General features: G+C 49.2%; 1 protein-coding gene across 2 annotated transcripts in view; it reads left to right on the top strand.

Annotated features, from left to right (window-relative positions):
• Positions 1-24,820, top strand: part of dally (division abnormally delayed protein) — a 385,376-nt gene that overhangs the window by 314,467 nt on the left and 46,089 nt on the right. For both annotated transcript variants that reach the window (XM_045746425.2, XM_045746424.2), the window contains one exon: positions 21,206-21,278. In XM_045746425.2, the coding sequence (XP_045602381.1) occupies positions 21,206-21,278 (73 nt within the window). The remainder of the gene's footprint in view (positions 1-21,205; positions 21,279-24,820) is intronic.

Genomic DNA, 24,820 nt, shown 5'->3' with positions numbered 1-24,820 from the left:
GCAGTGTGCAGATAGGAAATGTGTCGCACTGACATTGTGTGTGAAAAAAATGTCTGTGAGGCTGGAATGCCCTAAAGGGTCCGAGGAAACGGACGAGACCCAAGAGCTGAAGTCCATCCTCCTAATCATATTTGTATATGTTGCTTAGTACTGTAGGACTTGCCTATCTTCCAGTAGTGACGGCTCGCTACTGTCCACCATCTTCAGATCTCCTTCCACCGGCCCAAGAATTTTTCCATCTTCCGGTACCGCGGAAGTCTTCTGTCTCTCTCTCTGTCTCTCATCTACCTGGACGTGACCCCTAGACTCGTCCTGTCAACCCCCTTCCCCACCCCCATCCCCGTCACTTCCAGCGTCACAGACAGTCCCCCCTTCGCCACCACCCCCCACCACTGCCACCCCCACAGTGGCTGCAACAGGGCAGTGATTGAGGGGATCCTTGCTCCCTCCTGCCACACGGAAAAATTGCGTTCCCGAAATAACCCCGTGTTGGTCTGTTGTGGTGGTGGTGGTTGGACAATAGTGGTGGTTGTGGGGTGGTTGTGTGTGGTGGTGTTGATATATTGGGTAGTGGAAGTTGTGGCGTTTGTGGTGTAGTGGTTTTGATGGTAGTGGAAGTGGAGGTGATTGTGGTGTTGTGGTACCTGGTGGTAGTTGTGGTGGCTGTGGTGATGGTGGTGCTTGTTGTGGTGATTACCTTACCTTGTGGTTACCTTGTGATGATGGTTTCGGGGGCTTAGCGTCCCCGCGGCCCGGTCGTCGACTAGGCCTCCTCGTTGCTGGACTGGTCAACTGTGTGTACAACGTTTTTTTTGAGATATATACAAGAGTTGTTACATTCTTGTACAGCCACTAGTACGCGTAGCGTTTCGGGCAGGTCCCTGGAATACGATCCCCTGCCGCGAAGAATCGTTTTTACAACCAAGTACACATTTTACTGTTGCGTTAAACAGAGGCTACAGTTAAGGAATTGCGCCCAGTAAATCCTCCCCGGCCAGGATACGAACCCATGACATAGCGCTCGCGGAACGCCAGGCAAGTGTCTTACCACTACACCACGGAGACTGCTAACGTTGTGTGTACACAACGTTGTGTGTACAACGTCACCACAGCTGTGACGCTCAAACCAATACTCAGCCACAACATTAAGACACTCTGTTTTAATGACACAAGTGTCTGTGTCTTACCGTAAACTGAGAGTGGAGTGTGAACAACGCCTGAAGTCAGAGGCTGATGGACCCAACACACCACCATTCCAACAACAGTAGTGAACTACAAGCTCACAAGCCCCTACAAGAGGGCTAACATCTTAGTACTATAAGATAAGAGTTCCGTGCTTGCATCTTACTAAAATAAGGGAAGATTGGTGGTGTATTAATTAAGAGATTGGATCCAATCTCTTTTGTGCCATTAATCCCATTATTGCAGGTACGGTTATACCATGAGCTTACCAGCTCACCTCAGTAAGTAATATACTTGTCAATAAGTCAAAACCTTATTAACTCGGTTAATTAATGTTTGACAAATATTTGATATACAGTATTGCATTTGTTTAAAGATAAAGTCAAGTATACATTTGTAATAGATAAATTCATAACATAACATAATCTTGTCATTGTTTATAATAATTTACATGTGGCAAGGTGCCAGATCAAAGGATAGGCTAGAATAATTAGTAACCGTATCAGTGCTACATTTATATATATATTACTTTTTTACCAAATGGTTAAGTGTAGATTTATTGTTCAACAGGTTAGTGAAAACAGCCGCATTTCTGCTGGATAACTCTGAAAACTGAGCCGGTTAAGGGGGACACAGTATATATATATATACAGTTCCCCAACCTCTAAGAAGAAAACAACAGTTTCCTAGTGGCTAGTTAGTACCTTATTTTAGCGAGTCAGAAGTTAAAAGAAACTCCACATTAGGAGGTGATGTGGTGGAGGCTGACTCCATACACAGTTTCAAATGTAGATATGATAGACCCCGAGAAGCTCGGGAATCTGTACACCGGTAGGTTGACGGTCGAGAGGCGGGACCAAAGAGCCGGAGCTCAACCCCCGCAAGCGCAACTAGGTGAGTATACACACACACACACACACACACACACACACACACACACACACACACACACACACACACACACACACACACACACACACACTCACATATCTCCCGCACTAATGAAGACGGGACTAGCTAGGCTGGTGCGTTTTTGTCCACATAGCCGGTCTTAAAATACCCGTCGTCGGAGACATGACCCAAGGCCGATTAATTCCCTCCACCCTCCGCCCCCCATACCTTAGGGTGGTCTAGTCCACTTGACCCGCCCCCCCCCCTCTCCCCCCTCTCTACCCCCTCACAACCCACCTGCCCCAACCCTGAAGCATTAGCGACAACGGCCGCCCAGTGAACGCAGTAAAATTATATACTGTGACTCGCTGACTGCACTCCAGGCCCTGAACGCTCATAGTAACAACACCCACAAAATAGTCTGTGATATTCGAATAAATGTTTTAACTGCTAAAGAAAATCCATTTGAAATGAAATTCCTTTGGATGCCATCACATATTGGCATCTTAAAGCATGATACGGCTGACATGCCTGCATAGACAGCCTGTATAGACCTACCCTACCCTAGGAGGAGGTCTGGAGTCTTACCGGTACGTCCTACCGGTAAGTCTTACCCTTATATACCTTACTACTAGTTCCCCCTGGAATGCTCAATTACTGCTGGGTGAACAGGTGCGAGTAGTTGAGGACTGGCGCACCCTTCTCCCAGGTCAGGATTCGAACCCAGGCCAAATCAGTGACAGTGACACTATTTTTTGTTTTTGTTTTTACTTTCCCACTGTAAGGACACTGCTTCTTAATACATTCAGAGGTCCTCTAGGCCAACCACTGACCTTCCACAGGATGCAACCCACAACAGTCGACTAACTCCCGGGGCATCTATTTTACTGCTAGTGAACAGAGGGACAGAGGGACACAGGTGGAAACTGAGTACCCACATGAGCCACAGGGACGTTAGAAGGAACTTTTTCAGTGTCAGAGTAGTTAACGGATGGAATGCATTACGCAGTGATGTAGAGGAGGCTGACTCCATACACAGTTTTAAATGTAGTGTGTGTGTGTGTGTGTGTGTGTGTGTGTGTGTGTGTGTGTGTGTGTGTGTACCCTTGTAACTTACATGTGTATTACCTGTATCTGAATCCGTGTGAGGAGCGAGCACACACCTGTTGACAGGTATCACGGCTGTATATTATGTTTACATCTGTCTAGTGTACTTAAAGTGGGAACCCATGTTGAATAATGTAGGAATGAGTATTTGGTGTGTTTGATTTAATTTCTCAAATTCCTTAACAGCCGAGGAACCAAAAGGCAAGGAGCTAAATGTAACAGTCAATCCAGAGTTAGTAGGGGAGTCCGGGAGCTGAAGCTCAGCCTCCCATAACGCACCCATGCGAACAAATGCACACACACACACACACACACACACACTTCACTTGTCTTGTGACCATCGTGTTGGGTGGACGTGGGTTGGGAGCTCCTGGATCACTCGTGGAGTGGGAGGGGTACTCAGGAAACTTCGAAGTGAAAAAGACTATAAGTGAATGTACAAGTGAATGAAAAAACCTTGGGTTTTGACCAGAGCCATAAGGTAGTGAAGAAAAACAGTTTAATTAGCGTAATTCAAAATAGTTGAGGAAATACTGTGCAGTGTGAAACCAGACCTCACCGACCTCTGACCGCGTGACCTCACCTCGGCAGCAACCCTTATATCACCACGTGGGACGACGATTGGAGATTCACTCACCTATTGTGTTAGCAGATTGTGCAAGGTATTGAGGAGCGCCTTTTTGGCTAGATTGTTACTGCAATGACTAGAAGGGGTTCAAGGTCAATCACCAGCAGGGATGAGGAGGAGGACAGATTTATAGACAAATTAATAGGGAAATTTGTAGAGAGAAGGAGTGATTGGTTGGAGGATCTAATCCAGGGGATTAAAAGTGAGGTATTTCAGCAAATACAGGATGCGGTAGAGAGGCAGAAACAAGAACTTATGCTCTATGTTCAGGAAGAGATTAGGAAGGGAAGAGAGGACTGGGAGAGGGAATGTGCTCGTATCACAAACGAATTAGGAAGGTTTAGCAGCATGGCTAAGGATAGAGTGGGATTAGTGGGAGATGGGTTAGTGACTGCGGTTGGGATGGGGAATCCCCAGGGGACAGGCTACCAGCATGACAATGAATTCCTGAGGAGACGGTCTATTATAATACATGGATTATTCGAATCTAGGGCACCAACAAGACAAGAGAGAATAGAAACAGAAAATTACGAATTGCACGAGATATTGAGGTGTATTGGAGCAGAGATGGCAGAACGCGAGGTGGATATCAATCGACGGGTTGGACCTTACAATTGTACCAAGAAGAGACCTGTTCTGGTGCAATTCTCCAATGAGGAGGCAGTGGAGTACATAATGAGGAGCAAGCATTTACTCAGAGGAAGTGAAACCCATTACAATGTGTTTATAGAGAGGTTTATGACGAAAGATGAGCAAACAGCCCACAAAAATAGATGGCAACAACGACAACGTACTAACCTCCCAGGTAATCTCACCTCCCAGGTCACATCCCAGGTCACCTCCCAGGTCACCTCCCAGGTCACCTCCCAGGTCGCATCCTCCCCAACTCAGCCCTCCTATACATCCCCCCTGCCTCAGCCTCCCAAAACCCCCCTGTCCCTTCCACATTTGCACCTCCACAACGATTCCCCTGCCCCTGCTACATCACACTTGTCAGCGACCCCAGTGGGTCAAGCCATGCCCTCCCCAAACCCACCTTCCCATCCCCCCTCCCCAAATACCCCTTCCCACTCCCCTGCCCCTTCTACCCCATTGACTTCAATTCCATCTACTCCATCCCAGCTTCCACTGCACCCCTCTTCCACTCACCCCCAAACCCCACACAACCCTCACCCCTCCTATGCACCTCCAGCCCACATTTAACCCCCTCACCTTGTGACCCCCTAACACCTTCCCCCATCTCCCTCTTCCCCTCTTCTACCCCAAAACCCCCACCTACCCCCGATTCCCCCCTATCTAATATACCCTCTCTTCCACTCCCAGCACCCATGCTCCATTCTCATCTCACCTCAGTATCCCTCTTCCCCCCAACCTCTCAACCTCTATCTGACTCTCAGTCTCACTCTATTTCTCAACCCCCCTATGCTATTCAGACCCCTAACTTTCAGACCCATTATGCCCTTCTTACCCCCCTAGATGCCCAGACCCCATTTGCCTACCAGGCACTCCCAGGCACCCCCCTAGCATCCCCCCACTCGCCCCCACAGCCCCCACAGCCCCCACTTGCCCCCCAGACACCCCCCAGTTCCCCCCAGACCCCTGGTGAAAGGGGGAACTCTGACACCCGAGTTTCCAAGAAGAGTCTCAAGGTTTGGTACACCAATGCTGATGGGGTAGCCAATAAAGCAGAAGAGATAAAAGAAAGAGTTAGTGAGGCAGACCCAGACATAGTGGCAATAGTGGAAACTAAAATAAATGGCATGATCTCGGATGCAATCTTTCCAGAGGGGTACCAGGTGATAAGAAAAGAAAGGACACAGAGACAGGGAGGTGGAGTGGCACTACTAATAAAGCGGAAATGGAAGTTTGATGAGCTGGAAAATCCGGGTACCAATGAAAGCACAAGCTTCATACATGGAACCCTGACAGTGGATGGGAAGAAGATTGTAATCTTGATACTCTACAATCCCCCACCAAACAGTAGAAGGCCCAGGCAGGAGTACGAGGACAGCAACAAGACATGTATGGATGAACTGCAGAGGGCAGCAACTTTAGCGCATAGAATGAGAGCGAAGCTGCTGGTCATGGGGGACCTAAATCACGGAGAGATAGATTGGGAAACGAGGAATCCCCATGGCGGGGAGGAGACCTGGGGAGCGAAGCTGGTAGACGTTATTGACAGGAATTTCCTAACACAGCATGTGAAAGAAGATACTAGGGAAAGAGGAGGGGATACGCCCAGCCTATTAGATCTCATTATCACTCAGAATGTAGAAGACATCGAGCAGTTGGAACATGAAATACCACTAGGAGCTAGTGACCATTGTGTCCTAGCCTTTGACTACATGATGGAGCTTAAAATTGTGACCAAAGGACAAGAGGTCCGGGAAAGGAGACTTGATTACAGAAAAGGGGACTACAGAGGGATAAGGGACTACCTGGGAGAAGTGCAGTGGGAGGAAGAACTTAGAGGAAAAACAGTGCAAGGTATGATGACCCAAGTCATATTGAAATGCAAGGAGGCTGAAGATAGATTTATTCCAACAATAAAGAAAAAAAGCAGGAGGGAATATAATAACCCATGGTTTAATAGACAGTGTCAGGAAGCAAAGGTGAGAAGCAGGAGGGAGTGGAGGAAGTACAGAAGACAAAGGACAGAGGACAACAGGATTAGATGTAACAGAGCTAGGAATGATTACATTAACATAAGACGAGTGTCGGAAAGAAATTATGAGAACGATATTGCAGTCAAAGCGAAAAAGCAACCAAAATTACTACATAGCCATATAAGAAGGAAGATGTCGGTAAATGACCAAGTGACAAGACTGAGGAAAACAGAAGGGGCATATACAGAAAGCGACAAGGAAATCTGCGAGGTACTGAATGCAAAATTCCATGGAGTGTTCACTACCGAGCCTGAGCAGCTCCCATTGTTAGAAGAGATTACCCAAGATGAAAGACTATCAGATATAGAGGTGACAGCAGAGGATGTAATGAAACAGTTGACAACACTGGATGCAAATAAAGCTGTTGGACCAGACAAAGTATCACCGTGGATACTTAAAGAGGCAGCGCAGGCTCTCAGCGTGCCTCTGGCAATGATCTTCAATGAGTCACTTATGTCGGGAGAATTGCCCAGTTGCTGGAAGGAGGCAAATGTCGTACCGATTTTCAAAAAGGGGGATAGGGAGGAGGCACTTAACTACAGACCCGTATCACTGACAAGCGTCCCCTGCAAAATACTTGAAAGAATAATTAGGCTAAGACTTGTTGAGCACCTGGAGAGCATTGGGTTTGTAAACAAGCACCAACATGGGTTCTGGACAGGGAAATCATGCCTAACAAACCTTTTAGAATTCTATGATAAAGTAACAAGGATAAGGCAGGACAGAGAAGGCTGGGCAGACTGCATATTTCTTGACTGCCAAAAGGCCTTTGATACGGTACCGCACATGAGACTGCTATACAAACTTGAGAGGCAGGCAGGAGTAAGCGGAAAGGCCCTAGTATGGGTGAAGAACTACCTAACAGGAAGGAGCCAGAGGGTAATGGTAAGGGGCGAAAAGTCGGACTGGCGAACAGTAACAAGTGGAGTACCTCAAGGATCGGTGCTGGGACCAATCCTCTTTCTAATTTACGTAAATGATATGTTTACAGGAGTGGAATCATACATGTCAATGTTTGCAGATGACGCAAAATTAATGAGAAGAGTTGTGACAGACGAGGATTGTAGGATCCTCCAAGAGGACTTACACAGGCTGCAGAGATGGTCAGAGAAATGGCTACTGGAGTTTAACACCAGTAAATGTAAAGTTATGGAAATGGGATCAGGTGACAGGAGACCAAAGGGACAGTACACAATGAAGGGGAACAGCCTACCTGTAACGATTCGAGAAAGAGACCTGGGAGTGGATGTGACACCCAATCTAACTCCTGAGGCACATATAAATAGGATAACGACAGCAGCGTACTCTACACTGGCGAAAATTAGAACTTCATTCAGAAACCTAAATGAGGAAGCTTTTAGGGCGCTTTACACTGCCTACGTGAGACCCGTCTTAGAGTATGCCGCGCCATCATGGAGCCCCCACCTGAAGAAACACATAAAGAAACTGGAGAAGGTTCAGAGGTTTGCGACGAGGCTTGTCCCAGAGCTACGAGGGATGGGATATGAAGAGCGGCTGAAGGAACTGAACCTTACGACACTAGAGAAAAGAAGGGAGAGAGGAGATATGATAGGGACATATAAAATACTCAGGGGAATTGACAAAGTGGAAATAGATCAAATGTTCACACGTAATAATAACAGAACGAGGGGACATGGGTGGAAACTGGAAACTCAGATGAGTCACAGAGATGTTAGGAAGTTTTCTTTTAGCGTGAGAGTAGTAGAAAAATGGAATGCACTTGGGGAACAGGTTGTGGAAGCAAATACTATTCATACTTTTAAAACTAGGTATGATAGGGAAATGGGACAGGAGTCATTGCTGTAAACAACCGATAGCTAGAAAGGCGGGATCCAAGAGTCAATGCTCGATCCTGCAAGCACATATAGGTGAGTACATATAGGTGAGTACACACACACACACACACACACACACACACACACACACCGCTAAGTCCTACCGGAACTTCCTTCCTGTAGGCTCAGGAACTTGTACATCAGTTGATTGTCAGTTGAGAGGCGGGACCAAAGAGCCAGAGCTCAACCCCCGCAAGCTCAACTAGGCGAGTACACACACACTTCTTCCTCACATGCCAATAATGACGGGTGACAGGTCTCCAGCAGCTGGTCATCAGGGGCTCGTTAGGTAAGGGTAATTAGGAGCATCGTAAGTGGCTGTGACGTCACGGTCGTTACTGTCCGTATACAGCCGAATTATGTGCTCATTTGTGTGTGTGTGTGTGTGTGTGTGTGTGTGTGTGTGTGTGTGTGTGGAGGGATGGGGAGTTTCATCTGCTTAGCCTAGTTTCTAAGGTCAAGAAGAGAACAAGTTTGTCAAGTTCAAGAGAGAGAACTTGACAAGCACCTCTAAAGGATACCTGATCAACCAGGCTGTGACTCATACGTCAACCTGCGAGCAGCTACGTCCACACACACACACACACACACACACACACACACACACACACACACACACACACACACACACACACACACACACACACACACACACATGACCCTGTGTGAGGGGAGGGAAGGTGCTGTGACTGTGGCAGAGCTCTCCTCACTTCCCCTCACTGGTTTTATACCAAGACACAATTAAAACACTTTAAATAGTGTGCCTTGATGTTGATACACATTGTATGTGTGTGTGTGTGTCAGTTTCCACCACCAATCACGTCCTTGGTGGTTGAACGGCAACAATAAGCAGCTTGAACTGCCTGGAGTATCTTCATGGCGGAGGAGTATCTGTTTACACACTGTCGTACCCAGCGTCTCCACACGGCCATCCACCCCGAGGCTGGTATCCTTCTCTTGCCTCTGTTAAGAATCCATTTATCCAATTGTAAACAAATCTATTTGGCTAAACAATTATTTATTGAGTATATGCATTTATTTTGGCATATTACAATGATATGTAACTACATCTAACAGCTATAAGCATATCTTGATGTGGATCATTTAGGAGAGAGGCCCGGGATTGATTGATTGATGAAGATTAAGCCATCCAAAAGGTGGCACGGGGATGAATAGCCCGTAAGTGGTGGCCCTTTGGAGCCATTACCAGTATCATTAGATGATACTGGAGATCTGTGGAGGTGCGACTGCACCCTGCGTGACGGGAGATGTCTCTCCCGTGGCCCGGGATGTGCAGATCACAAAATGGTTGATTTATACTGAGTCGACAATCTCTGTGTCTCGAGAGAGCTTAGTTTGATATATAAGTAGCTATGTCTGGGCCTTGTGCTTTCATAGGCCATGTTTGACACGTTATACTATATAAAGTTGGTGGAAATAATTTCTACACCTAGTGTATTCCATTTACTAACTACTATGACACTGAAAAAGTTCTTTCTAATGTCTCTGTGACTCATTTGGGAACTCGGCTTCCACCTTGTGTCCCCTTGTGTGTGTACAACCCGTGTTAAATAATCCATTGTTTCTTTGTCAACCCTGTCAATTACCCTGAGAATTTTGTATGTGGTGATCATGTCTCCCCGAGCTCTTCAGCGACGTAAGGTGCAGTTCACTCAGCCTTTCCTCGTAACTCATGCCTCTCAGTTCTGGGGAGTAGCCTAGTGGCATACCTCTGAACTTTTCCCAGTTTCGTCTTATGCTTGACAAGGTACGGGCTCCATGTTGGGGCCGCATACTCCAGGATTGGTCTTAAATACCATACATGGTTCTGAAAGATTCCTTACAGATTGTGTGTGCGTGCTGAGGTGTCAAGGCAGATATGGGGCATGAAAAAGGGGGAAGGGCTAAGGGCAGAAGAGGGCAAAGGGAAGGGAAGGTGGGAACAGAAGCGATCATAAACGGATGAATAAGATGCGGAGTTAAAGCCTATATAGAAAGAGAAAACGCCGGGGGAGGGGGGGGGGTTAAGTAGAGTGTAAAAGGGGGGGAAGAAGGGATAGGGGTCTGGAGTGAGGGGGGAAAAAAGAAGGGGGGTGGGAAGGAAGAGAGAGGGAAGGCAGGAACAGAAGCGAATGGTTGAGAATAGGTAAGGATGGGGAGAAGAGGGTTGGGGGTGACAAGGGAGGAGGGGGAAGTGATGGGTAAATGGATAGGGTGGGACGGTGGGGGCGCAGGTAGGAATGGTACAGTTTTTCATCCAACAGGTGCTAAATCTGACATGATAAATTTGCATACTGGTGTCCTAATGTATTGGGCCTCACCCCCGTTAGCTGGGTGAGGCCCAATACCCTCCCCTCACACCCTCCTACCGGTAATTTGTCTTATTAAATCGCATTCTGGTGTCCGGACTGATCCTATTGCTCCACCATATTTCCCTGAAACTTTTTTTCTTGCGGTTGAGAGCGGCGGGGGCGGTGAGGCAGGCGGGGGCGGTGAGGCAGGCGGGGGTGGCCAGAGTTAATGGCTACCTTGAGGTTACCTTGAGGTGCTTCCGGGGCTTAGCGTCCCCGCGGCCCAGTCGTCGACCAGGCCTCCTGGTTGCTGGACTGGTCAACCAGGGCTGTTGGACGCGACTGCTCGTTCCAGCGCCCACCCTGACTAGAGGGGGATAATCCCTCTTGGCTCCTGGAGGGTGACAACCCCTACACCCCCCCCCAAGCGGTCCCTGAAGAGTGGAGAGGGCCGCCCACGGTCCCTGAAGGCTGGAGAGGGCCGCCCACGGTCCCTGAAGGCTGGAGAGGGCCGCCCACGGTCCCTGAAGGCTGGAGAGGGCCGCCCACGGTCCCTGAAGGGTGGAGAGGGCCGCCCACGGTCCCTGAAGGGTGGAGAGGGCCGCCCACGGTCCCTGAAGGGTGGAGAGGGCCGCCCACGGTCCCTGAAGGGTGGAGAGGGCCGCCCACGGTCCCTGAAGGGTGGAGAGGGCCGCCCACGGTCCCTGAAGGGTGGAGAGGGCCGCCCACGGTCCCTGAAGGGTGGAGAGGGCCGCCCACGGTCCCTGAAGGGTGGAGAGGGCCGCCCACGGTCCCTGAAGGGTGGAGAGGGCCGCCCACGGTCCCTGAAGGGTGGAGAGGGCCGCCCACGGTCCCTGAAGGGTGGAGAGGGCCGCCCACGGTCCCTGAAGGGTGGAGAGGGCCGCCCACGGTCCCTGAAGGGTGGAGAGGGCCGCCCACGGTCCCTGAAGGGTGGAGAGGGCCGCCCACGGTCCCTGATACCGTTGAATATGTAAGTTTATCACAACATTATACCAGCGCGTCTCCACCAGCCCGCCTCCACCAGCCCGCCTCCACCAGCCCGCCTCCACCAGCCCGCCTCCACCAGCCCGCCTCCACCAGCCCGCCTCCACCAGCCCGCCTCCACCAGCCCGCCTCTACCAGCCCGCCTCCACCAGCCCGCCTCCACCAGCCCGCCTCCACCAGCCCGCCTCTACCAGCCCGCCTCCACCAGCCCGCCTCCACCAGCCCGCCTCCGTGTCTCCCCAATATTTCCCCAGAGTCGTTCCTGTTGCCGTTTCACGCGCCATATTGGTGGTCGTTGTACTAGTGGTCGTCGTGGTGGTGGCCGTGGTCGTGGTGGTCGTACTGTCTGTACCCCTTCTCCCTCCTAAGCCGTATCCTGGCTTCTCTACTGTATCCTTATACTTGTTCTACATCCTTGTACCTTTACTGTACCTTTGCTCTGCTGTACCCTTGCTCCTCTACTGTAGCAATGCTACTCTACTGTACTCTTCTACAGTCTTAATTGTTTCTCCTGTCGGTGTTCTATAATGTTATTAAGGTTGGGGAGCAGTTGATGGCATATTATAGAGTTGGCGTTCAAGGAAGAGGTTGCCAGGTGATATAATAGATGGGGGTGGGGGGTGGGGGGTGGGAGGGTTGTAGAGGGGGGTGCAAGGGTAGGTAAGACACAGATGAGTGATGTGATGAGTTATATGTGGCAGCTGCCTCCTGTGGGCCGCTCCCTGCCTTCCATAGTCTGTCATGTGCTGGTGCTCTTCACACTACTTGTTCCTCCACACACTCACTCACTCACTCACTCACTCACTCACTCACTCACTCACTCACTCACTCACTCACTCACTCACTCACACACACACACACACACACACACACACACACACACACACACACACACACACACACACACACACACACACACACACACACACACACACACACACACACACTCTCTCTCTCTCTCTCTCTCTCTCTCTCTCTCTCTCTCTCTCTCTCTCTCTCTCTCTCTCTCTCTCTCTCTCTCTCTCTCTCTCTCTCTCTCTCTCTCTCTCTCTCTCGGAGGAGCTAAGAGCCTCCCTTACAGACCCGTCCACATGTCAGCCTCCTGCTCTGACGGATGAGATGTTGAGTAGCTTGGGAAAGGTAGTGGGGAGGGGGAGATATCGTGTGGGTGGAAACTGGTGTTCAAGGTTGAGCATTTTACAAATTTTCAATGAATAGGCGATTCATTGTGTGTGTGTGTGTGTGTGTGTGTGTTTCAGTTTGTGTATTCACCTAGTTGTGTTTGCGGGGGTTGAGCTTTGATCTTTCGGCCCGCCTCTCAACTGTCAATCAACTGTTATTAACTACTAACTAACTTTTTTTTATTTATTTCCACCCCACCCCACACACACACCCAGGAAGCAGCTCCGTAACAGCTGTCTAACTCCCAGTTACATATTTACTGCTAGGTAACAGGGGCATCAGGGTGAAAGAAACTCTGCCCATTTGTTTCTGCCTAGTCCGGGAATCAAACCCGGGCCACAGAATTACGAGCCCTGTGCGCTGTCCACTCAGCTACCAGACCCCAACCAGACACACACACACAAACACACACAGAGACGTTAGAAAGAATTTTTTCAGTGTCAGAGTAGTTAATAAATGGAATGCACTAGGAAGTGATGTGGTGGAGGCTGACTCCATACACAGTTTCAAATGTAGGTATGATAGAGCCCAGTAGGCTCAGGAATCTGTACACCAGTTGATTGACAGTTGAGAGGCGGGACCAAAGAGCCAAAGCTCAACCCCCGCAAGCACAATTAGGTGAGTACAATTAGGTGAGTACACACACACACACACACACACACACACACACAGAGAGCTTTGGCTCTCTGGAATCATAACGAATGCCGTGTTTCCCCAGGAGTATACAGTAATAAGGAAAGAGAGGGAAGGTAGAGGAGGAGGCGGAGTGGCCCTACTCATGAGAAGGGAATGGAGTTTTAAGGAGATGGCCATCCCGGGCTGTGAGGAGTTCAGAGACTACATAGCAGGCACCATAACAATGGGAGGACCAAGAATAGTAGTAGCAGTAATATACAACCCTCCACCAAATGACAGGAGACCCAGTCAAGAGTATGAAAACAACAACAAGGCAGTTAACACTATAATTGAGAGGGCAGCCTCTGCTGCCTGTAGAAATAGATCCCACCTGCTCATCATGGGCGACTTCAATCAGGGAAAGATTGACTGGGAGAACAAGGAACCGCATGGAGGCGAGGATACGTGGAGAGCCAAACTATTGGAGGTGGTGACAAGCAACTTTTTAACGCAGCATGTCGGAGAACCCACAAGGATGAGAGGCAATGACGAACCAGCGAGACTCGACCTAGTCTTCACTCTGAACGACTCCGACATAAGAGAAATCGGTTTTGAGGACCCAGTAGGAATGAGCGACCACAGTGTACTGGTGTTTGAGTACTTGATTGAAGAAGGGTTATTGAACTCGAGGAGGGAGACCGAAACCAAAAGGTTAGCATACCGAAAGGGAAACTATGAGGGGATAAGAAAATTCCTAACAGATATAGCATGGGAAACAGAGCTCAGGGGAAAGACGGCCCAAGATATGATGGATTACATCACGCAGAAGTGCAAGGACGCAGCAAACAAGTTTGTCCCAGTCCAAAAGGAAAACAGAGAAATGAAGATGAGAAACCCATGGTTTAATCAAAGATGTAGGCTAGCTAAGCAGCAAAGTAAAAGGGCATGGAGAAACTATAGGAATAACAGGACACTGGAGAGCAGAGAAAGATACCAGAATGCCAGGAATGAATATGTCAGGATGAGAAGAGAGGCAGAAAGACAATACGAAAATGACATCGCAAGCAAGGCAAAGACTCAGCCTAAATTGTTGCATAGCCACATTAGGAGAAAAACAACAGTAAAGGAACAGGTTATGAGATTAAGGATAGGGGCGGAAGGATTCACTACAAATGACAAGGAAGTGTGTGAGGAATTGAATAAGAAATTCCAGGAGGTCTTCACCTTAGAACAAGGAGAAATTCCAGAGGTAAGTGAGGGAATAGCTAACCAGGAACCACTGGAAGAGTTTGAGATTACCAGTGGGGAAGTAAGGAAGTGTTTACTAGAGTTGGACGTGACGAAGGCTATAGGCCCAGATGGAATCTCCCCTTGGGTTCTAAAGGAAGGAGCAAGAGAACTGAGCCTACCACTCTCCATAGTGTATAACAAATCACTGGCAACAGGGGAACTGCCAGATACTTGGAAAGCAGCTAACGTAGTCCCGATATACAAGAAAGGGGATAGACAGGAGGCACTGAACTACAGGCCAGTGTCCCTAACCTGCATACCATGCAAGCTGATGGAGAAGATTGTGCGAAAAAAACTAGTGGAGCATCTGGAGCGAAGGAACTTTGTAACACAGCATCAACATGGGTTCAGGGATGGCAGGTCCTGCCTCACAGGGTTACTTGAATTCTACGACCAGGCAACAAAAATAAGGCAAGAAAGAGAAGGGTGGGCAGACTGCATATTTTTGGATTGTCAGAAAGCCTTTGATACAGTGCCACACAAGAGGCTAGTGCGAAAGTTGGAGATGCAGGCTGGAGTGAGAGGGAAGGTACTCCGGTGGATAGAGGAATACCTAAGCAACAGGAGACAACGAGTCTGTGTGAGGGGTGAGGTCTCAGATTGGCGAGACGTCACAAGTGGAGTCCCGCAGGGGTCAGTCCTTGGACCTATACTGTTTCTGGTATATGTAAATGATCTCCCAGAGGGTATAGATTCGTTCCTCTCAATGTTTGCCGATGATGCAAAAATTATGAGGAGGATTGAAACAGAGGATGATAGTAGGAGGCTACAAGATGACCTGGATAGACTGAGTGAATGGTCCAACAAATGGCTGTTGAAGTTCAACCCGAGTAAATGCAAAGTAATGAAACTAGGCAGTGGAAACAGGAGGCCAGGCACAGGATACAGAATAGGAGATGAAGTACTTAATGAAACAGACAGAGAAAGATCTAGGAGTTGATATCACACCAAACCTGTCTCCTGAAGCCCACATAAAGAGAATAACGTCTGCGGCATATGCGAGGCTGGCTAACATCAGAACGGCGTTCAGGAACCTGTGTAAGGAATCATTCAGAATCTTGTACACCACATATGTAAGACCAATCCTGGAGTATGCGGCCCCAGCATGGAGCCCGTACCTTGTCAAGCACAAGACGAAGCTGGAAAAAGTCCAAAGGTATGCTACTAGACTAGTCCCAGAACTAAGAGGCATGAGTTATGAGGAAAGGCTGCGGGAAATGCACCTCACGACACTGGAAGACAGAAGAGTAAGGGGGGACATGATCACAACCTACAAAATCCTCAGGGGAATCGACCGGGTAAACAAGGACGAACTTTTCAACACTGGTGGGACGCGAACAAGGGGACACAGGTGGAAGCTGAGTACCCAAATGAGCCACAGAGACGTTAGAAAGAACTTTTTCAGTGTCAGAGTAGTTAGCAAATGGAATGCATTAGGAAGTGATGTGGTGGAGGCTGACTCCATTCACAGTTTCAAATGTAGATATGATAGAGCCCAATAGGCTCAGGAATCTGTACACCAGTTGATTGACGGTTGAGAGGCGGGACCAAAGAGCCAGAGCTCAACCCCCGCAAGCACAATTAGGTGAGTACAATTAGGTGAGTACACACACACACACACACACACACACACACACACACACACACACACACACACACACACACACACACACACACACACACACACACACACACACATCGTGGGAATGTGTGTTCACCTCTTTACTTAACCAGAGCATGTCTTACAAAGTCTGTTGTCTCGCCCAAGTACTGGAGACAGACTTAAAGAGTTTTGTTCCTCTGCGGCGAATGTTATTGCCCTGTTTGAACCACACAGCCAATCTCCTCCGATTTAACTTTGAAAACCAGAAAGCATCGCCGAAATTTGTAAACTTAACCGAAATGTTGAATAAGTTATGTGTGGCTGTGGAAGGTGACTTCCTTGGCGCCAGCTGCCTCACTCTCATGATGGTGTTGTTCTCTTGCTTAAAGTCCTACCACGCGCCTTCACAATCTTGAGTCACTGTACCTTAATGCTGTTTGGCCTAAGATTTCACACACTGTTAGTGGCCAAAGTTCACACACTTCCTCACACACTGTTAGTGGCACACTGAAGTTCACACACTTCCTCACACACTGAGGAAGAGTGTATGAGGAGGAGAGAGGGAGGAGAAGGAGGTGTTACCTCACAGTAACACGAGGTGGACCTCACAGTATGCAGTACTGTGTGCAGCTCCATACGTAGTATGCTGGAGTCCATACCTAGTTGAACACAAGCCAAAGTTAGAGAAGATTCAGAGGTATGCCATCAGACTTGTCCCGGAACTGGGAGGTATGAGCTATGAGGAAAGGCTACGGGAGATGAACCTCACGTCCCTGGAAGACAGCACTGTAAAGGGAGACATGATCGCCAACTACAAAATTCTCAGGGGAAATTGACAGGGTGAAAAAAGACAAACTATTTAGCAAGGGTGAAACACGAACAAGGGGACACAGGTGGAAACTTAGTTCCCAAATGAGCCACAGAGACATTAGAAAGATTTTTTTACTGTTCATTGTCAGAGTAGTTAACAGGTGAAATGTATTAGGCAGTGATGTGGTGGAGGCTGACTCCATACACAGTTTTAAATGTAGATATGATAGAGCCCAGTAGGCTTAGGAACCTGTACATCTGTTGATTGACAGTTGAGAGGCGGAACCAAAGAGCCAGAGCACAACTAGGTGAGTACAGTGGGTGGCAGCCCGCCCAAGACCGCTGGCTTCACTCTGCTTTACCCATTACGGGGCGGGGGGGGGGGCCTCACCAGATCACGCTTGCCCCCCCTCCTTCACGCTCTTGGTGAAGGAGGGGGGGGGGGGCAAGCGCCTCCTCACACTCACCCCATTAGAACTGTGAATGGTATGGTGAGGAAGGGTACTTGTTGCTCCAATAACCTGGAGAGCAGCACATCTAGCCAAAGGATAGATAGGCGACAGACTAAGAATACTCCATCCTCTCAGTCTAAGAGATAACCCCGCGGTCTAGTGTGGACTCATCAAGACTATCTCTCCTTGACCTCGTGCTGGTGTTGCTGGCAGGGGGGGGGGGAGGGGTAAAGTTGTTGGTGGTGGTCTCTGATGGCCTGGTCTTGTAGTTATGTCTTGAGGAGTGTTGGGTACAGGAGCTAGGGTCGCTGCCCTCACCACACCCGGCACCAGGCTCACGCCTCACCACTCATGAGGTCAACCTCCTCCTCCTCCTCCACAAAATATATATTTTTTATTATTATATATATATATATATATATATATATATATATATATATATATATATATATATATATATATATATAATATTGAATACGACTGCAGTGACCTTCCAGTTATATAAATCAGATGTCTATTCTTGTCATTGCTCACTTGAGAATGAAACTTGTAGGCTCGAAACGTGTGGTGTAAATATTACGTTTCATACGTTTCATCCAGAACTAAAATGTGACATTCGGAGAACTCCTCTCCCAGTTAAGTCAAGATGCAAGAGCACTAGTCAGAGGGATAGAAGCCCCCAAACAAGAAAATAATCAGCACAGAGTGTGCTGTCATGTACAGTGAAACATGTGTAAATGAACACTGCTGCCAGTACACACACACACACACACACACACACACACACACACACACACACACACACACACACACACACACACACACACACACACACACACACACACACACTGGCTAACATCAGAACGGCGTTCAGGAACCTGTGTAAGGAATCATTCAGAATCTTGTACACCACATATGTAAGACCAATCCTGGAGTATGCGGCCCCAGCATGGAGCCCGTACCTTGTCAAGCACAAGACGAAGCTGGAAAAAGTCCAAAGGTATGCTACTAGACTAGTCCCAGAACTAAGAGGCATGAGTTATGAGGAAAGGCTGCGGGAAATGCACCTCACGACACTGGAAGACAGAAGAGTAAGGGGGGACATGATCACAACCTACAAAATCCTCAGGGGAATCGACCGGGTAAACAAGGATGAACTATTCAACACTGGTGGGACGCGAACAAGGGGACACAGGTGGAAGCTGAGTACCCAAATGAGCCACAGAGACGTTAGAAAGAACTTTTTCAGTGTCAGAGTAGTTAGTAAATGGAATGCATTAGGAAGTGATGTGGTGGAGGCTGACTCCATACACAGTTTCAAATGTAGATATGATAGAGCCCAATAGGCTCAGGAATCTGTACACCAGTTGATTGACGGTTGAGAGGCGGGACCAAAGAGCCAGAGCTCAACCCCCGCAAGCACAATTAGGTGAGTACAATTAGGTGAGTACATACACACCTTCACCCACCCACCTGGAGGGTGGGTGGGGCCTCGTAGCCTGGTGGATAGCGCGCAGGACTCGTAATTCTGTGGCGCGGGTTCGATTCCCGCACGAGGCAGAAACAAATGGGCAAAGTTTCTTTCACCCTAAGTGCCCCTGTTACCTAGCAGTAAATAGGTACCTGGGAGTTAGTCAGCTGTCACGGGCTGCTTCCTGGGGTGTGTGTGTGTGTGTGTGTGTGATGTGGGAAAAAAAAAGTAGTTAGTAAACAGTTGATTGACAGTTGAGAGGCGGGCCGAAAGAGCAAAGCTCAACCCCCGCAAAAACACAACTAGTAAACACACACACACACACACACACACACACACACACACACACACACACACACACACACACACACACACACACACACACACACACATACACACACACACACACACACACACACACACACACACACACACACACACACACACACACACACAAGGGGGTACCAGACGGCTTCCCAGTTACCTAATGTACTTTACGTAATGTACTTCTTCTGTGTACCTAAATGTGTTAATAACACAAATGACAAAGGAAGAGACGAGACCAAAATATTTGTTTCTGTACTTCTTAATGGGGGGAGTAGGGGGGGCAGGGATGGACGAGAGAGAGAGATAGAGAGAGAGAGAGAGAGAGAGAGAGAGAGAATGAATGAATGAATGAATGAATGAATGTTACAGTGTCCCTCACCATCACACGCGCCAAAATACAGGCATCAACATTTGCCTACAAGGGGTCCAAGCCTACACAACTTTGAATGAAGTATTTGCATAAGTAGTATGAGCGGTGTTCTCCTGGGGCGAGACCCTCGCCCCAGGGCCGTGGCGTTGCACAGATCAGGGAAGCTTCTATTGTATGTAAGGTTGTCATAAGTGCTTGTGAGTGGACCCGGACCGTCTGTACCCACGACCACCTCAACAACGGACAGTAGTCCCACTTCCTGTGTCGCAGTGTAGTCCTCGGTCCCTCCCGCTGCTGTACACCTGTGGTGTGGGTCCCCCCGGGTGTGTGGTGTAGGTGTAGGTCCCCCGGGTGTGTGGTGTAGGTCCCCCCGGGTGTGTGGTGTAGGTGTACGTCCCCCGGGTCTGTGGTGTAGGTCCCCCCGGGTGTGTGGTGTAGGTGTACGTCCCCCGGGTCTGTGGTGTAGGTCCCCCCGGGTGTGTGGTGTAGGTTCCCCCGGGTGTGTGGTGTAGGTCCCCCGGGTGTGTGGTGTAGGTATAGGTCCTTGGGTGTGTGGTGTAGGTGTAGGTCCCCCGGGTGTGTGGTGTAGGTGTAGGTCCCCCGGGTGTGTGGTGTAGGTGTAGGTCCCCCGGGTGTGTGGTGTAGGTGTAGGTCCCCCGGGTGTGTGGTGTAGGTGTAGGTCCCCCGGGTGTGTGGTGTAGGTGTAGGTCCCCCGGGTGTGTGGTGTAGGTGTAGGTCCCCCGGGTGTGTGGTGTAGGTGTAGGTCCCCCGGGTGTGTGGTGTAGGTGTAGGTCCCCCGGGTGTGTGGTGTAGGTATAGGTCCCCCGGGTGTGTGGTGTAGGTATAGGTCCCCCGGGTGTGTGGTGTAGGTGTAGCTGCGGTGTAGGATACAACATCTTACCGAAATATTTTACATACGTTATTTTTTATTTTGTTTATTTGTGTTATGCAACAGGAAGTGTTTTGGGACCGAAGTTCAGGGGCTGATGTTTGTGTCGTAGTTCTGTTCAACAGTCCATAATTTGAACGTTCCATCACTAGTGCCTGTATATACGTACCATTGGCTGAGAGCCGCGTTGTAATTTACAGAAGCCACGTGTATTGTGGCCAAGACATGGGTGTTATACTCAAATTCTCTCAGTTGAAATGTAACCAATCACAGGCGAGTAGGCCTCTGACGTCATACCAGACAGAGGAGCATCAGCCATGCTCCCAGCAGCCTCAGTTATCCTCACAGACTCAGAGTAGAAGGACCTCGGCTAGGCAGATATATACCTTGTTATCTCAGTCAATAAATATATAATATATACAGAAGCGACTACTGTGTCTACATTCTACCCGAACAAGGCAAACGAATATGTTGTATACCTTGTATGAGCCACTGCCAACAAGCAGAGGTCGCTTGATCCATATTTTTTTTCCCCACGATGTTTCGTTAAGACCATTATGTACATTGCAGGTTCGAAGGGACTGCAGCACGCCCACACACGAGGAGTCTGGACACACCGCCCACCACCTCCCGCCCGCGCCAGGTACGCCTCTCTTCTTATAAGATGATGTCCTCAATAGCGAGGGTAATGGTAATTTTTTTTTCGCTTGGATTATCGGGGATTCGAACTCGGGTCCTCAACATAAGAGACGGTTGTTCTACCAACCAGGCCATAGATGCTCATAATAAGGAAGGATCTCGGAAGTACGGATCTGGAGCCAGATTCACGAAGCAGTTACGCAAGAACTTACGAACGTGTACATCTTTTCTCAATCTTTGGCGGTTTTGTTTACATTTATTAAACAGTTTACAAGCATGAAAACTTGCCAACCAACTGTTGTTATTGTTATAAACAGCCTCCTGGTGCTTCGGAGCTCATTAACTGTCTAATAATTGTAAACAAAGCCGCCAAAGATTAAGAAAAGACGTACACGTTCGTAAGTTCTTGTGTAACTGCTTCGTGAATCTGGAACCTGGTACCCAACTGTGAATTTCAACGTTGCCTGGAGCACCACTACGGTTTCTGGTATTAAGCCACTTGCTTAACAACTTGGGCTGGTCGGTAGAGCGACGGTCTCCCTTCATGCAGATCGGCGTTCAATCCCCGACCGTCCAAGTGGTTGAACACCATTCCTTGCCCCCCGTCCCATTGCCAATCCTTATCCTAATCCCCTTCCCTGTGCTATATAGTCGTAATGGCTTGGTGATTTCTCCTGATAATTCCCTTCCCTTCCTTCATCGATATCATGTAAGATATAATCCAAAAGTGTGTGTGTGATAACACATCATCAGAGACTCGAACCTGTGCCTCAGAATACGAGCGCCTCCTCTTTCTCACCATCGCGAACACCTCATTATCAGTAAGACACGACCATTTGAAATGCCCATTCAGGGAATTGTTAATTTTGGGGCTGAGAATTGAGATTCAGGGAAGTAGGGAAACCATAATGGCCGTGGTTATCTTGAGGTTATCTTGAGGTTATCTTGAGGTTATCTTGAGGTTATCTTGAGATGATTTCGGGGCTTTTTTTAGTGTCCCCGCGGCCCGGTCCTCGACCAGGCCTCCACCCCCAGGAAGCAGCCCGTGACAGCTGACTAACACCCAGGTACCTATTTTACTGCTAGGTAACAGGGGCATAGGGTGAAAGAAACTCTGCCCATTGTTTCTCGCCGGCGCCTGGGATCGAACCCAGGACCACAGGATCACAAGTCCAGTGTGCTGTCCGCTCGGCCGACCGGGTCCCTGGTGGTTGAGGATGCTCACACTAGGGGTTATGTAGTGTGTGGGGCTCCAGCCCGTCCTCCTAAGGCTCCCCAACGTCAAGAAATGAGTCACAATAACGTGGCTAAAGTATGATGACCAGACCACACACTAGATGGTGAAGGGACGACGACGTTTCGGTCCGTCCTGGACCATTCTCAAGTCGATTGTGAAGTCGATCCTGGACCATTCTCAAGTCACAATCGACTTGAGAATGGTCCAAGGACGGACCGAAACGTCGTCGTCCCTTCACCTTCTAGTGTGTGGTCTGGTCATCAACGTAACGTGTCCTCTCCTAACCTACCAGAGGACCCAGAACAGAACACGGGACAGGTACGTCACTTTCGCCAGCCGCTTCCATTTTCTAGTACGAGAGTTTGTGGCCTTGTGTAAGGCTTACGAGCTAAAGGCGACGTTCTTTGTTGGAGTACAGGTTGGTGGCTCGGCGGGTGGGGTGTTGACTCCCTCCCTCTCTTCCTGAAGCCCCTGCCTGTGCTTCAGGAAGTTCAGCTTCAGCTTCTTTTGGTGGTATCTGTCGACCTTGAGTGAACTAGTATACAGCTGGGTAAACTCTATGGGATGTCTGTGGAGTCCAGCCATCGACAGTTTATACTCTTAATTCATTTAATTCCTTGGCTACTGTGGCAGTAATATCTCTAATATCCTTAATGGTATTGGTTTCCAGAATTGTCTTGGTCCTTCGCTTTTCCAGTAATGTGAAGTTCAGTTGCCTTAGTCTTTTCCCCGCAACTCTTGCCTCTCGGCTCTGGGACCAGTCTGATGGCATTCCTCTGAACTGTCTAAAAGCTTCACTTAATGTTTAGCGAGATAAGGACTCCGTGCAGGTGCTGCATATTACAAATTGTGCCAGTTATACGTGGTATACACAGTCCTGCACGATTACTTCACATGTCGACAGCCTGTTTTATTGGCTAACCTTGCCTATACAACTGAAGTTATTCTATTCGCCTAATTTCCAACATTTATATATTGATCTCTTGCCTTAGGATCATTACTAATTATGATCGTTAAGATAGAGAAATCTGACTATTATAATGTTATTTAGCTGATATAAGCGAACTCTTGTTATCATTTACTGGGTTCAAACTCCTACATTGGTCAGCATAAACTGACCGTTTGTTGCTCGTCCCTGTGTCAGCAACGGAGCCCCCAGGACAGGGGCCCCCTGGGGGCACCTCCGCTGGTGTCAGCAAACGGAGGCCCCAGGACACGGCCCCTGGGGGCACCGCTGGTGTCAGCAAACGGAGGCCCCAGGACACGGCCCCTGGGGGCACCTCCGCTGGTGTCAGCAAACGGAGGCCCCAGGACACGGCCCCTGGGGGCACCTCCGCTGGTGTCAGCAAACGGAGGCCCCAGGACACGGCCCCTGGGGGCACCTCTGCTGGTGTCAGTCTTCCACACGGCCTCCACTCAATTCTTATTGATAATTTGTTCCTTTTGAGGTGACCATGAAGCCTTGCAAGACGGAGTTGACGACAAAGTCTACCTGCAGGTGGCACTGTAGAATGGTACAGTGTCGACAGACCCGTCCAGTGACGCACACAGTGTAGCCACACCCAGGGGGTGACGCACACAGTGTAGCCACACCCAGGGGGTGACGCACACAATGTAGCAACACCCGGGGGGGGGGGTGACGCACACAGTGTAGCCACACCCAGGGGGTGACGCACACAGTGTAGCCACACCCAGGGGGTGACGCACACAGTGTAGCAACACCCGGGGGGGGGGGGTGACGCACACAGTGTAGCCACACCCAGGGGGTGACGCACACAGTGTAGCCACACCCAGGGGGTGACGCACACAGTGTAGCCACACCCGGGGGGTGACGCACACAGTGTAGCCACACCCAGGGGGTGACGCACACAGTGTAGCCACACCCAGGGGGTGACGCACACAGTGTAGCAACACCCGGGGGGGGGGGGGGTGACGCACACAGTGTAGCCACACCCAGGGGGTGACGCACACAGTGTAGCCACACCCAGGGGGTGACGCACACAGTGTAGCCACACCCAGGGGGTGACACACACAGTGTAGCCACACCCAGGGGTGACGCACACAGTGTAGCCACACCCAGGGGGTGACGCACACAGTGTAGCCACACTACCTGGTGTCCCTTACATCTCTCACACTCGGCCCTAAACCTTCCCGCCATTCAAATTGGGATTTTTGTTTCTCTCAACTTTTCTGGGAACGTTTTATCTGATGAAGTTTTTGTCTGGCCGGCTGGTGTATACCAGTGGTTACTGCTGGTGTATACCAGTGGTTACTGCTGGTGTATACCAGTGGTTACTGCTGGTGTATAC

The sequence above is a fragment of the Procambarus clarkii genome, chromosome 21 (assembly GCF_040958095.1).
Source record: "Procambarus clarkii isolate CNS0578487 chromosome 21, FALCON_Pclarkii_2.0, whole genome shotgun sequence".
Classification (NCBI taxonomy): domain Eukaryota; kingdom Metazoa; phylum Arthropoda; class Malacostraca; order Decapoda; family Cambaridae; genus Procambarus; species Procambarus clarkii.
The sequence above is the reverse complement of the archived record's forward strand: the minus strand, read 5'-3'. Positions and strand labels throughout refer to the sequence as shown.